The sequence below is a fragment of the Gallus gallus genome, chromosome 11 (assembly GCF_016699485.2).
Source record: "Gallus gallus isolate bGalGal1 chromosome 11, bGalGal1.mat.broiler.GRCg7b, whole genome shotgun sequence".
Classification (NCBI taxonomy): Eukaryota; Metazoa; Chordata; class Aves; order Galliformes; family Phasianidae; genus Gallus; species Gallus gallus.
This window is the reverse complement of record NC_052542.1, coordinates 3,202,457-3,216,879: the sequence shown is the minus strand read 5'-3', so window position 1 is coordinate 3,216,879 and position 14,423 is coordinate 3,202,457. Positions and strand designations below refer to the sequence as shown.

General features: G+C 36.5%; 1 protein-coding gene and 1 long non-coding RNA gene across 4 annotated transcripts in view; one reads left to right on the top strand and one right to left on the bottom strand.

Moving 5' to 3' along the window:
• SLC6A2 (solute carrier family 6 member 2) overlaps positions 1–7,489 on the top strand; it is a 69,035-nt gene extending 61,546 nt beyond the window's left edge. The window contains exon 14 of one of the 2 annotated variants that reach the window (XM_015292350.4): positions 725–7,489. In XM_015292350.4, coding sequence (XP_015147836.4) covers positions 725–748 — 24 coding nt within the window. In that variant the 3' untranslated portion in view covers positions 749–7,489. The remainder of the gene's footprint in view (positions 1–724) is intronic. The other variant, NM_204716.2, reaches the window with a different exon arrangement.
• The window catches only part of LOC101752262, a 52,607-nt gene that overhangs the window by 14,911 nt on the left and 23,273 nt on the right, over positions 1–14,423 (bottom strand). The window contains exon 4 of one of the 2 annotated variants that reach the window (XR_005862898.2): positions 7,095–14,423. This exon is cut by the window's right edge and continues 15,327 nt beyond it. The exons of the other annotated variant lie outside the window; for it this stretch is intronic. This is a non-coding gene — a long non-coding RNA (uncharacterized LOC101752262). Of the gene's footprint in view, positions 1–7,094 lie in introns of those variants that run through there. 2 annotated transcript variants of the gene reach the window in all.

The following is a 14,423-nucleotide window of genomic DNA, read 5'->3' as shown; positions in this document are numbered from 1 at the left end:
TAGATTCACAGAGTGCAGAAAAAGCAAAAAAAAAAAAAAAAAACCAGTTTCCTGTTTTGTGAATGTAGTTTATGTGAAGTGGTCAAGATTGTGCAGTAACACAGCACCTCTTCATTCCTCCATTCCTGCCCTCAGTTATTCAAAGATTTTTCATGCTCCAGTTGTAATAACCTCATTTTTATAGAGTCAAATGTTCCTATATGAATAGAGATATATGCAGTCATTGCTACACAATACTTCCGACTGCAAATCTGTAACAGCAAAAAGGAAGTAAACAGATTTTGCTTAAATTAGAAGAGTATACTTTGAAGCAAATCCCTAGTGATCCCTCAAAGTATGTCAAAGACCAGGGCGTTATATTAACTTGTTGGTGCCTTCACTGTACAACTAGGAATATGTATTATTGCTAAAATGGTGTTAGTGCTTTGTTACTCCTGTTCAGGGTTGTGTGCATAACACTGACCAGCCAAAAAGTACAAAACTTGTCTTCAAATCAGCATTCAGCAGCTCTGAATTTTCAAACTAAGCTGAAAGCTTAGCCTATAATAGCTCTTAAATTCAGCACTTACTGAATTTCTTACTGCTGACTAGAATCCACAGAAACCTATCAGTAGATTTAAGACTTCTTTGTGATTCTGGTATTTGTCAACAACATACTTAAAGCATCTCCAACTAGCATCACTTGAATCAATGTTATTAAACAATTACTTATGTTCCCTTGCAGCTTCAACACTGGCTAACAATATGACAACCAACAGGTCAAGAAAAAAAAAAACATATGTTAAAGCTAAACTAGGAATACAGAAAAGTCAAGTTCAAAGCTCCCTCAGTGATGCTTGGACCAGGCTGGCTCAGAGCTTACCTACTGACTCTCTGAGGGAAGATATCTGCTCTCTGTTGTCAATGCCTCCCTTCTATTACTTGGCTTCAAATGATCTTTAAAGACTCTGTTTATTTTTTCTTATATCTTTTGGTGCCATGAGATCCCTACGTGACCAAAACTTGTGAGTTTTACTATTAGCAGAAGTGGAGGAGGGGGGAATAGAGGGGGGAAAAAAAAAAAAAAAGCAATCAACATACATTAAATGCTCTTTTATCTTGAAGAAGTGAATTCAACTTTTCTGACAGTAATAATTACTTCAGATACTTGTGCCACGACCTGATTTAAACCAAGAACTGAATGTTCTTAGATCTAAAGAAAGGGTACATCTCAATTGTGAGGAAAGAGCAACTTTATCTACATATTAATGTCATTAGCTTTCTTGCCATGCTATCCTTTGGGATATGAGTTTGCATCCTTCTGAAATGAAGACTCAGTGCTTCATTTTCAGTGGTTTGTTAATAGTTTCTTCTCTTGGTGAAGAAGGTTGTCCTTACTGTATACATCTGTGCCATTTTCTGTCCATTTAATCCAACAGGCTGAGAAGTAACAGGAACAGAACCCATGCTGGAGCTACTAAGTACAGAATCCAGTTTAATATCACACTGTATTTAGTGAAAATATATTATGACAACAATAAAAATAGCTTTATCATACAATCAATACTTTACTGATTCTTTCAGTTAATTGTAAAACATTTCGTACAAATAGTCACACAATCAACTTTTTGTTTTACTTTGTGTCAAATAAAGTACCATATATAAAATACATAGAAAGAGATAATGATTTTTATAATTATTTAAATCTACCCAGAAGCACCAAAATACCAAACTTTGGTTTTATTCTTCTATTGTAAGCAATCTATTATTATTATAGTCTTACTGGATTCACCTACCAAAACATAGCAAGATTGTACTGAACAACTTAGAAGAAGAAGTCTACTCCTGCTCTTCTCTGGTAGCATTATGCAAGCTAGAAGATACAGAACAAACTCTGCATTTGGGTGCTGTTCTCATTCTCTGTGGCACATATCACTGTAGCATTTTCCCAGTGATCAGTAGATGTGGTAGCTGAGTTACTTCTTGTAGTTATTTATTACTAGGTAAGCTTTTTCAGAAGCTGTAGCTTCTCAACTGAATCCAGCCTGGAGTTTACCTCTGGACCTTACCTCTGATATTATTTTTTTTTCCTCTGTGTATTCAATTCAGCTTTTTTTTTTACATGTATGTAATGCTTCTTTTTAAAGAAGCTTTGAAGGATGGAGCTTTCTTTTTTATTTATAAAGCTTGGGGGTTTCTGTGTTTTTTTTTTCCTCTCCTGTTTTTAAAATTGTCCAATTTAAAAGCCCCAAGCGATTTTAGCCTTTTTCATTTAGCATTGATTTGTCTACAAAATAACAGCAAGAAAATTTCTCTCCTTATTCATCCTTTTCCTCCAACAGAATCAATACTTTAGAAAGAATAGAGCATTATCTCTTCTTCTTAAAGAGATTGTGTGACAAAGCAGTGGTTTTATTTAAATATGGCTTTAAATCCAAAGGACACTGTCTCCTACTTATAAAGGCAGACATTTTCTGGCCCAGTTGATGGCCAATAGAGGCTTAAACCATGTTATTAAATATATTTCAATAATAAAGGAGTTTCAGAAGGTTGCTGTTCTAGTTCTGTAATTACCTGAAAGTCCATACAATGAAAGTGTTGATTGCTTCAAAGAAGAGGGGAAAAGGAAAAAAAAAAATACAACTCACCACCATTCCACCAGCTTTATAGGTAATCCCTTTTTTATTGTTTGCTAAACTACAGGGAGATCTTTTCATTGTTATAAAGCTTATTTTTCAATACAGCTGCTTCAGTTACTGGATCTGCAGGGTTCAGAAATCTAACAAAGTTACCAAGTTTTGAAACTCTTGGAGGGCTCTTTAATGTGGAGCTTTAACAGCTAGTCACATTATTTATGGTTTTGCTCGTGTCTGTAAACGCTAACAACTGGCACCAATGCTCACTTGTAAGACACCCCACTACCACTCACAGAGGAAATGTTGTTTCATCACCACTCTGCTTTGAAATAGGTCTAATTTATTTAAGAGGGGAGTGAAATCAGCTGCATCCAGCATTTCAGGGTTTGACTGTATTTTAAATACTAACTCCCAAGGCAATGATCCACTTAATTATTTTTATTGCTGTTATTGTTTAACTTCTTAAGTTTAGTGTAATATTTATAGCACAGGACTCTACTGCACCATTGCCATCTTTTTCTGAAGTTTGACAGACAAAGCTTATCATCTAAACAGAAAGTAAAAGGGAAATCAGAGAGAGTGGGAAAACTATTACAGGGAATAGTGCTAATGGAAAAGATAGTTCATGATGCATGATAGCACAGCTAGGATTTAAGTTCAAGATTTTGTCCAGAGGAAGTCTCTCCAAAATGAAAACTTAATTCTGTCCTAGAGAACAACGTTCTCAATTCCCACAGAATAAGATACTCAACTACCTCATGCCTCCTTGATAATAAACGATGCCACTAGAAACAAATTAATACCCTTTCAAGTAACAAAAAAAGCTTTGTGAAGACTAAGTATATAAAACAGGCACAACTCTGGTACTCAGCTTCTTTCAAACTCCTTGTTTGATCTCCCTAATACATTTTCAATACTGAAAATACCAAATGCCACTAACATATTCATTTCCATTCAGTTCAACCACTGTCAATAAGGAGATCTCCCAGTCAGGTTCTTATTAGCCAGGTAGTTACTCACCTGCAAGTCTTCCTCCAAGGCTGTCTTGAATTTTCAGCCAAGCAGTAGCTCACCATTTCCGCATCCACTGGGGGAGCAGACCCACTCTGGGGACTGGTGCCCTCCCAAACATCCCCATGCAATGACAAGGTGAAGTAAGCTGATGAAGTAAAACAGCCCACTTCCAAAAAATAAAAGTTTTGGTTGCAAGCTCATTCAAGATGCAATGTCATTGGCTTGCTAATTAACTTGGCTGTTTTGGTAGCAAGCCCCTGGGGAGAATGGGGTGAAGCATATGAATAGATAGTTCAACTGTTCTAGAAAAACATGGTCTTGAAAGCTTTGTTTTAACTCAATAAAGGCTGGCATACATTAGCATCTCTTTTCTGACCAACCCTCCCTTCTTCCCTGTCACTGAAAAAGACCTGCCTGAAATCCATGTTGTTTTACCAAGTCTTAAATTTAACTAACACCAAAGAAAGATCCTCCATTTTACTTTGTACTTCTGCTGTCATCCAGCAGGATGATCTTTTATACAGTTGTTACTTTTCTGTAGTTAAAATACTAAAACTCCAGGGTTTTAGAATCTAGTAGAAAGTCGGTGGGTCCTTCATAGGCAACAGCCCATAAAGCAGTATTTTGTGTTTGGTCTCTAAACCAAAGCTTTTTTTTTTTTTTTGTCAGTCTTTCTTGTGTTCTCTCATGTGCTGATGCATACACCCTGGCAACACTTGAAAGATATCTTACCATAGTGAGGGATTTTGCAGGAAATCCAGGATCAAACATAATATTTTAAATATAGAATACAGGAGGAGAAGTACTTGGCTGTTACTATTGTACATGTTCCCTAACTGCACGTGCAACGTATGTTGTATGTAATTTTCCCAGAGGAAGTTCCCTATAATTGGCCATTTCTTCCTAGCAAAATAACTTTTAAATGCTATTATTAAAAAAGTCAAGCTCAAACATCTTGTATATATACACACGCTCCTAGTCTATTGTTTTGACATGAATTATGTTTACTTTGTACTGTTAGGTTGTAGGAGGAGGGCACGTAGAAAGTCATTTTTCTTTTAATGCCTATTTTACAGTTCTTATGATTAATACAATAGTCATTAAGAAACTTTTTTTTTGGAGCCGGTAGCTTTTATTCTCTTCCTAGCCTGATTCTGCTAAGTTTCATGAGGCACTGGCAAACAATCTTTCCTAACATCCAAATTTAAACCATAAATCAGGAATTTAAAAAGATGAGACTTACAAATGTCTTATTTGCTTTGCCCAGTTAAAATATTTTAAATGGGCCTGAGGTACCCAGTCATAAACAGCTATCACATCTCCTATGATGGCTTGTAGGTTACCTGAGAGGATTATGTCTGTATTTTACTGCTCTGAGGGACTCAAAATACATTTATTCTAATACATTTTATTTTCTCTGGGCTAATATTCAAAGTCCACAGGTTAGCTGATGTGCCAGAACTGAATTTCCCTGTATTAAAGGCCACCATGATGTTTCAGGTTGATACCATGAAGATGATGTTTGGCTATTCTATCAGGATACAGTTATTTTAGAAACACTTTCAGATGCTTTCCTCAGAAAGAAAACACATCACTGATTTTCAGAGAGGATCAGAGAAGGAAAAGATTGCATCTTAAAGATCCATTTCAAGTATTTCTGTTCTATGGAAAAGGGTTCCTTTGGTTCAACCATTTCAGTCCTTGTGACAGGCTGAAATGGGAAAAAAACACCAAGCACTTGCTTCACTCTACTCCACATTCTCAATTTTTGCCAGCCATCAGACAAGGGTGCTCAAAATGACCAAGTAAGCATGCACATGTCCTTTATATGTGATGAAAAATAGAGTTGCTTGGTTTTGCCTGCTTAAGTTTACCAGGGGAAGACCTGTACACCATGCCACGTGTAGAGGAACCAAGACAAAATATTTCACATATTTTGTACATTGCTCATAACAAAAATTACATAAGTTCAAGACTTTCAACTGGTAATTTGTACAGCAGCACCTAACACTGAGAACAAATTTAGACACATCTATACGCATCAGATATTGACCACTATCAAGACAGATGTGTCAACCAGCAAATATCACCAGCTGCTTTTAATGGCAGCATTTGATCACTTTTCCTTCTCCATCTAAAACCTGAATATATTCAGACAACTTTCAACTGCTACATGACTGACATTCACAAAAGCACACAGAAAATGAAGATAAGTAACAGAAATCACAACTATTCAGCAGGACTGTTCTCCTTCAAAGACACCTAGATGTAAGTGCTGAGCAAGTGGTTGGAGACAGATGGCATCAGGGAACAGGAAGGAAGGCTGAAGTCAGAGCCTAGAGTTCATTCAGAGGAACCATAATGCCAGGAGTTGTGTGCTGAGGGCAGTGAGTGTTTTTGTGCCTAAGCACTGACAGAAAGACTGGGCCACCTGTGTGTTATGCTTTCCTCCTTTCTAAAAGTGTTTTTTTAGTTGCCATGTTCGACAACAGCTGCTTAATTTCTTTAATGAGGGTACCAGAATAATTTCAGCTAGCTGAGAAAATCACTAAGCCTTAAGTTGGCTTTCTTAAAGGTGTTGTGTTTCTTGGTCACCGTCAGTGACCTGTATCTGTAGTTAGTCACATTGCACTCACTGAACCTATCTGCAGGACTTAACTTGTGTGTGCTATGGGTAATATCAGTTATTATGGGAGAATCTCCAAATAGTATGTTTTGAAAATAAACTTCTAACAGACCTGAAGAAGATTTGCCAAAAACTTTGTAAGTGAGCATTTACTTGGTTTACACCAGAGTTTTACTTAATTTTTAATGCCTTTTTATAGTAGTGACTAGACTTTACCTTAGATAAGAGTACCTCTGTATAGGAAATATGTTAATATTTTTACAAGTTTTTTTATTATTATTATTTTAATAGAATAGAAGCATACATTGTAAGGTGAGAAATTCAACATCAGTGTAACAAGGTTATCGCACAGGACCTGTTTCTCCATTGTAAGGTTTTGTAGTAGTTTAACAGCACCTTGGCCTTTGAGTATACATGCTAACGTGATAAAAGAATAAAAAACATTATCTACAGCTAATGCACATTGTAGCACAATATTCTCCACTGTTGCCTTAATTTCATAAGAGAAATTTATATAGCTTTTAATTTATATTCTTAAAAACAAAACAAAAAAAAGAGGCAACCTTTAGCTGCAATTTTGTTTTGTTAGAAGACGTAACATTAAACTAAATGAGTACCAAGCAGGTCTACTTCCAAAGCAAGAGATTACATTGCAGTTTTTAGGAATAAATTCTCATAGGAGTTCAGAACTTGCCACTAGTAAAAATACTCTCCGAAGTGCCCCAGTGACCAAAAGTGTCCTAACAGCCATAATGTCTCCATGTCTGATTCAGTGTAATCCGCAGGTCCATTTCCCCCTCCTCCCTTCCCTTTTGTTGTTTCTTGTGTTATTTTGTTTGTTGTTTTTTTTTTTTTTTAATCTTTGATTATCTGGGGGAAATGGCATTCTACTTCATTATTTTTTTTTAAAGGGAGACACATGCCCATGTGTGTAATTAGAAATACCTACACTTCTTATAAATATGGATATGGATGTGCATGATGTGTGCTGGTTAACTATACTTAAAATGCTGATAAAGATGGTGAATGTTAAGTATTTGTCCTCATTCTTCTGTCTTTCTGTGGTCAGTGTAAATAAGACCTGCTTTAAGCTGTGTATTAATGTAACAGATTATTCCAATATTGTGTATAAAATTAAGTAAATATCTGACAAATATGCACACAAAGAATATAAAGAAAAGTCTTATGTACCAAGAGTTTACTTATGGCAGTCAATTAAAAGCTGAAATGAAAACTCTGCTTGTTGTTACTGTTCCCAGCATTATACCTGACAGGCCCTGCTGTGCTCCTCCAGCCAAAGATCCCTGCTGGCAGCTGGACCTCAGTTCTGCAATGACCACCCTGGCATTGGGAGGCTGCCCTCCCAGTAGAGCCCGGTATCCCTTGCCAAGAGCCTCCACAAGCCAGCCCTGAGCTCCTACTACAGACCAGCAGCCAGCTAGAACTAGAAGCCCAAAAGCCTCTGTGCTCAATGTAGTTCTCAGCCTCTGTGAGATAGATAGTTAACATCCTTTTAGTGCCCAGCAGACCTAACGAACAGGAAACATTCCACATGTGAATTCCTTTCAGGAACGTAATTGCAGCAGGGCAAATGAAAGTCTTACAGACAGGACAGATGCTGAAAGAAAGCAGTGTTCTTAAGGTACAGCCTTTGATTGATTATATACCTCTGCTGCCTTCAAGCAAGAAAAACATTGTAGGTCACTGCCTGCTGTGTTCCTTCAGAGTATATGAGTACCAGCATGCTGTAAGTACATACTGTAAGAATATTTAAATTGTTGGCATGTATATTCAAATAGTGACTACAGAAAGTAATTCTAGCTATATCAGACTGACTGCGTTTAAAATATGAGCATTCTAAAGGACAGTTCTCAAAGTTCATGGTAACAAGACAAGGAACCAACAGGGCTCACTGGATATAAGTGAGCAGTTAAGGGAGCAGTGTCATTTAGAAAAACATGCACAAAAACCTGCTGAGTGGAACAGCCATCACATCTTTCACTTGCAGGTTCAAAACAAGTTGACACATTCTAGAGCTTTGTGAAGTTGATGTCTACCCCAGAAAAAAATCTTTACACTAAATCCAGGCAGAATGTGCATGGCTGCTTTTCACTGGAAAATATCAGCTGGAGGCAGACATAATGTGTTGAGATGGGACAGAAATATACACAGCTTGTGTCATGACTAAAACTGTGCTGGACTATTTTCAAATTACTTTTGCTGGTCAATACTGTGAGTGAATTTCTTCTGACTTAAACATTATGTTTTAAGCATCTTTAAAATGCAGAGAAAATAGGAAGAATTAAAGATAGCTTCTTGTCAAATATTTCAGCACATCAGAAGCTTGATACATCTTGTAAATTAAACATTAGTAGCAGGTATGTTTTCAAGCATCCAAAGAATTAAGAGAGCAAGAGACAGCAGAAGAATATAAGGAGTCAAAAGTAATAAATCCTTCTGAGTATATACTTCACTGATCCATATTTCAACAGAATGGCCAATGGTAGGTCAGTCTTATGAAGCATCTTAAAATCAGTAGAAGAAAAGTGCTCATAAATTCACTATCATCCTTACTGCATGTGTTCAGATTTCCATAATACTGGTTGATTTTATGTAAGATTAGTGATCTGATTAATACCAGTTCACTCTGATTTGGGCAGAAGCTCAGGCATATAGACCCAGTTCTCAGCTAATTGACACAGAATTCCAGTTTTTATAAATTCATGAGATTAATGCTCAGAACAGATTTTTCAGCTATTTTAGATGAAGCATTTGCTTTCCACAAACACTAACATGAAATATATTGCTTCTACAGATATTTCTGCAAGCATTGCTTGCTATAATAGTAACAAACGTGAAATAACAGTTTGCAGAGCAAAACTAAAATTGACATTTGGGTCCAAGCAGTTATTTATGAACAGTTTGGAGAAATATTTGCTCAGCTGTGCCCTTGCAATTCACATAGCTTGGAATATGGCACTATACTACTCCATTTCCGAGTTAGATTTTTGATCCATGACTGCATATACTCTTGGTGATACATTTGCCCGTGCTGTAGTGATATTCTATAGTCCCTCAAGAGCTTCTACATTTCATACATTAGCACATAAAAACACTCCTCAAATCAAGTTCAATATATTCTTTATTCTAACATATGTAATACCTTTCATTGTTTAGGGACTTAGTCATGAGCTGGTGTCCTACTCCTGACAAACCAAATATGCAGAGCTAGACCTCTTCAGCTGTAAAGCCACCTCTGAAATCCACTGATTCAGGGTAACTGAGCAACATGGAAGAATTTAGTCTACCTTCATATGGCATCTTAGTTTCATGAGCTCCAACAAGGACTAAGATTTCCCCAGTAATACTACCAGTGATACCTCATTTTTCTTCATGTGTTCTTCAGGCTAGTTATAGTGAGGATGGTGAAGCCTAATTCCTGTGAGAATTCCCATACATAACTTGTTAGAGTCCTTTTTTCTACCCCTCCTTTGTTTCTATTGTGTTCAGCTTCAGTGAACATAAGGTGGGTAGAATTAAGTCCCCATTTGACCTACTAGCTTCCAATTTTTCAGCTTAAAAATCTAAGAACAGTGATAACCTGTTTAAATTGTTGCTTTTCTAGTGTAATTCTTTCACTAGAGAGAAGAAACTATGTATGGCTGAGTTTAAGTCAAAAAGAAGAAACATTCATAAGATTAATGCTTCTACTTAACAATTCAAGACAAGTTTATGCAAGTATTTGTTTTGGTAATGTTTGTACGTTAAAAAGATGGATTTGCACAGAAAAATAAGCTTGCAAAAGAACCTGGCTTGCTACTTGACTCCAGAGAATAAATCCAATTAATGTCACTGTTTTGTATATTGTATGAACTGCACAAATTAAAAAGAGCATGTCTAAAAAGTTTCTAACTGCTTGCCTCTGCTTTCAGAAGATGATTATTCAGATATTCAATAAGGGGATGATTTGTGCAGATCATGAAAGATATATGACATCAGCATATTCACTATGGTGCCATCGTTAAACATAAGAAAATCATACAATTTCTCAGCCACTAGTAACAGTTCATCATACAGATGCCAGCAATAAGTAGCTTTTCATCAAGCAACTCTCTGAAGCTGCAATAACCAATTTTGAGATCCCAGTGGATATAAACCATGTGTAATAATCTGATGGCAACAGATTGTTTAAAAAGCTAATAGCTGTATTATGCTGCAGCAGATGTTCAGGAAAAGCACCAGAATCTAAAAAGCAGCAATCATTCCTGCCAAATCATCAATTAGATTTCAGACCAGCGGTTTCATTTCTCTGATAATATATAAAAATAGCCATCACTAATATTTTTATGCTTTTATCAAAAAACTCTTTCCTGTAAAGTAGACAAATGTCTTGGAAAGCCAAACTTTGAGATGCAGAGGAGCAAGAACAAGTCTTAAATTCCAAATGACTGCTCCAATCATTATGTACTGTTGGTACAAGCAGTGCCTCTCAGTTATTTTTGAGTCCTATTCACTTCTCTATTGGAAAGAGACTATGGCTTTGAACAATGAACCACGAGATGTGTTTGGACTTCCAAGTTTAAAAAGCTACCATTTGGACACAGATGTCTGCCAAGCATTTCCACCTGGAGAGCAATTCTTTTGGACTTTGCAAGTCCACTTCTCTTCCTCTTGCACTAAATATGGAATCTTTAACTCTGAACAGTGGAAATAAACAGGCATCTCATATCTACACTTTCCAGAGCCTGACTTGTAGATTCCTCATTACACCTTGTCCTTCATATTAAAGTGCAGATAACACTGAACAACAACAGGAAAGGCCATGAAATATGAAATAAGTTTTGAAGGAAAACATTTTTACTTCCAATCTTCAAGATTTTGTTTTCCAAATTCATTTGAAGACAAAATCAAAATGTACAGTCTAAAGGCAGCAGTAAGCTATTTAGTGACCACTTTGTTAAAATAGGGAACTACATATCTTACTGACACCTCATCTTAGCCCAAAGGAGACAGGACAGGGAAGATCAGCTTCTGTTGTTTCTGAGTCAACGAGACGGAAAAATTCTGAACTCCGCAATCAGAATTCAATGATGCTATTGTGTTAGAAGCTCACAGTAACACTACATTTCTAGGAGCCAGACAGTTGATCCAACAGGATTGGGATTCTTACTGTTCTATAAATTCGATTTCCAAAGGAATAGCTTGCTCAAGGTAGGTTTGACAAGCACAGACAGTTATAAACACATGACCCAGAATTGCTCACATTTTATTTACTGGAGAGAATCAGGTGATTTGCTGAAAGATCTGCCATGTACACAGGACAAAACCGTAATGCGATCTATGGAACAAGGTTAGCATCTAAGTGGAAGAATGTACTTTTATATAGTCTAAACAATAACAGTAGTATCCAACATGGAAAAGAAACAATAACTGAAAAATTTAAGTAAAACCCACAGGATAATATCAAGAGATGATGAAAAACAGGGAAATGGGAAGCATTTACTTGTGTGTCTACAATTAGAATAGCATTTACTCATGTATCCACAGTCAGACAACTATAAGAGCAATCTCTGTATGAAAGAGAGAAGTTAGATGCTGACACAGATGACAGTTCATATTCATGTATACGCACTGATTTAATAAAATAATAAGCATTTCTCAAAACCACAAAGTTCTGTCAATCTGTCCACAGTGGTTAGTCGATTGGAAAGATACTGTTTGGACCCTTGAACAACAGATTAGGAGATAACAGCATTATTTTCGTCTCTGAACTACAACCACCTTGTAGCAGCTACTTAAAAAGAACATTAAGGCAGCACTTGCAAGAAACATTTTGAGAGCAGAACTGTTACCTACAACAGTTAATAAGCTGTTTTCCACTGATATTTCCAAATACAATAAAATAAAGTTTAGGAGATCAGGGGACATGAAAACAACATATTTAAGTAAACACTGAGACAAGAAAGTGAAATTAGTATTAGTCATTACTGCTTTTAGAAAATGTTTTTAATTCACGTCCACTCTTAGAGAGAGCATCCTTCCTCTGTGTATCCAATAGCTAGATAGATACACAGAATGCATTATACCTAGGTTCATATTGTGTTCTAATTTAAACAGACATGTTTTTATCCCTTTTGACAAAGTTGTTTGTCCATCTAGCTACAGAACATCACTGTGTTTCAGCACCACAGGTTGGCTTTCCACCCAAACATTACCAGAATCTGCTCCTGATACTGTTATGAAGCTGGAAGAGTAGCTTTGCAGTTTAGGTTATCACTAATTTGCCTGTAACTTAGAGTGGAAATCCAATTCCTTTGAAAGCTTCACCTACATCAGTTCTACCAAATTGTGTGGGCTTTCTTTTTCCTATTTATTTTTAATCTGTGATTCATCTTTTACCCAAGCCTTTCTAGGCATCTACAGTAGACGTAAAGCCTCTATAGATGGTAAAAATCACAGAAATATATCATGCAGTTATCTGCATATTAAACCTCTACAAGAACAGCTGAAGCCCCTAATTTGCAGATATCACATAATATGTCAACAGCTTTTTGCCATTGGCAAACATCTTTTTACCATTAGTGCATGCAGCTGAGTACAAACAAAAGGCCATCCTAGAAACACGAACACATCCATCTACAAACGAGTAAAACTTTACAACTAAGGAAATTATCCTACACACTATTTTAAGCCTGACAACTCCTTAGCTATTTTCATTCTGATCTTTTGCAATGGAAGTTCAAAAAGCAGATGCATAGGTATAGAAGTAGTAGAATTTAAAGATTTTTTTCCTTTCTAAAATTCAATGCTTTTTGCCATAACTGTGGCAATTTTTTTAATAGAAAGACAGAAAAAGAAACAAGAAAGCATGTTTTGCAAAAGATGTTTCAAGTCATTAAGATACAGCGAAAGATGCTGAAAAAGTCTTTCCAGACAATTGCATCCATTGCCCATCATATAGAATAACAGAGAGAAAGAGATGTACAGAAAGAATGAGATTTAAGGAAAACTTTACAAGGCCAAATGGTTCTGGAATGACCTTAGGGTCATTAGGCTGTTAAACACTTAAATCAACTGTTAACTAAGGAGCTCAACAGAAACATTTGTATTATCATCTTACCCCAAGAGCAGATAACTGACATGGAAATAAAACCACAATATTGGCAAAGCTGCTACATGTGCGTAAGCACTGAAGCCTACAAATTGGAATACAGCAGTCGGAAAGAATATTAGCTTCCTTCTGAAGAGGGCATTTGATAAACTCAGCCCACAGCAGAGCAAGCTTCACTCCCCAGTACTGTTGTTACCTCAAAGGCAAGCAGTAAGGGTCACAAAACACTGGCACCCCAGCAGGTTTATCTAGTAGCAAAGGCAAACACTCAGATTTTTAAATATTGCTTCAAAATAGCAATGCTTCATTACTATATTTATCTTAAAATGATAGTGATGAATTTATCTTAAAGTGATGAAAGATTTCATTATGACTATTAACCACTGTGCATGTGTCAGTCCCAGTCTTCTTTATGGGGTCAGGAAAGAGAGCAAGTCGAGAGGTAGATCTTTAGGAATGCTTGGATCAAAGGTGATTCTGAGTATATGTGGCTAAACTCATTCTTTCTTCAAGTGCACTATAAGCAATGAAATAAGGATCTCTCTTCAGCATACACTTAGCTACAACTAATTCTCATCTTCCCAATAAAATAAGTTTGCCTTAAATCAGAGCTTAAAGTAAGTATGGGCAACTTGCTAGCAACCAAATACACATGTATCCAAACCATTTCCTGACTTCTTTCCAGAACACACGTTAGAGAACAATAGACAAGAATTTTTGAGCCCGAGGTGAAACAGACACTAAGGATAATGGATCTTGTCCTGTTTTCAGTTCCTAGAATTGATTGATTTTTCTGCTACCTACTGTCTTCATTATAACTTTGGTCCTTCCATGTTCTGCTAAGAGGTCTCTCATAGCTTCCCTTAAGTTTCTGCTTTCCAACCTTAAAGTTAATTAAACCTGATAGTAAGGAGTACATTGATTTAACTTTACAGCCTGTTCTTAACCCTGCTGCCACTATGCTTCCACCATCAATAATGAAGATTCTGAAGTGGACAAAAGCATTAAGGGCTGCGTGGTGAGACGCGTCACTGAGTAGTTCAGAGAAAGGAGAGCC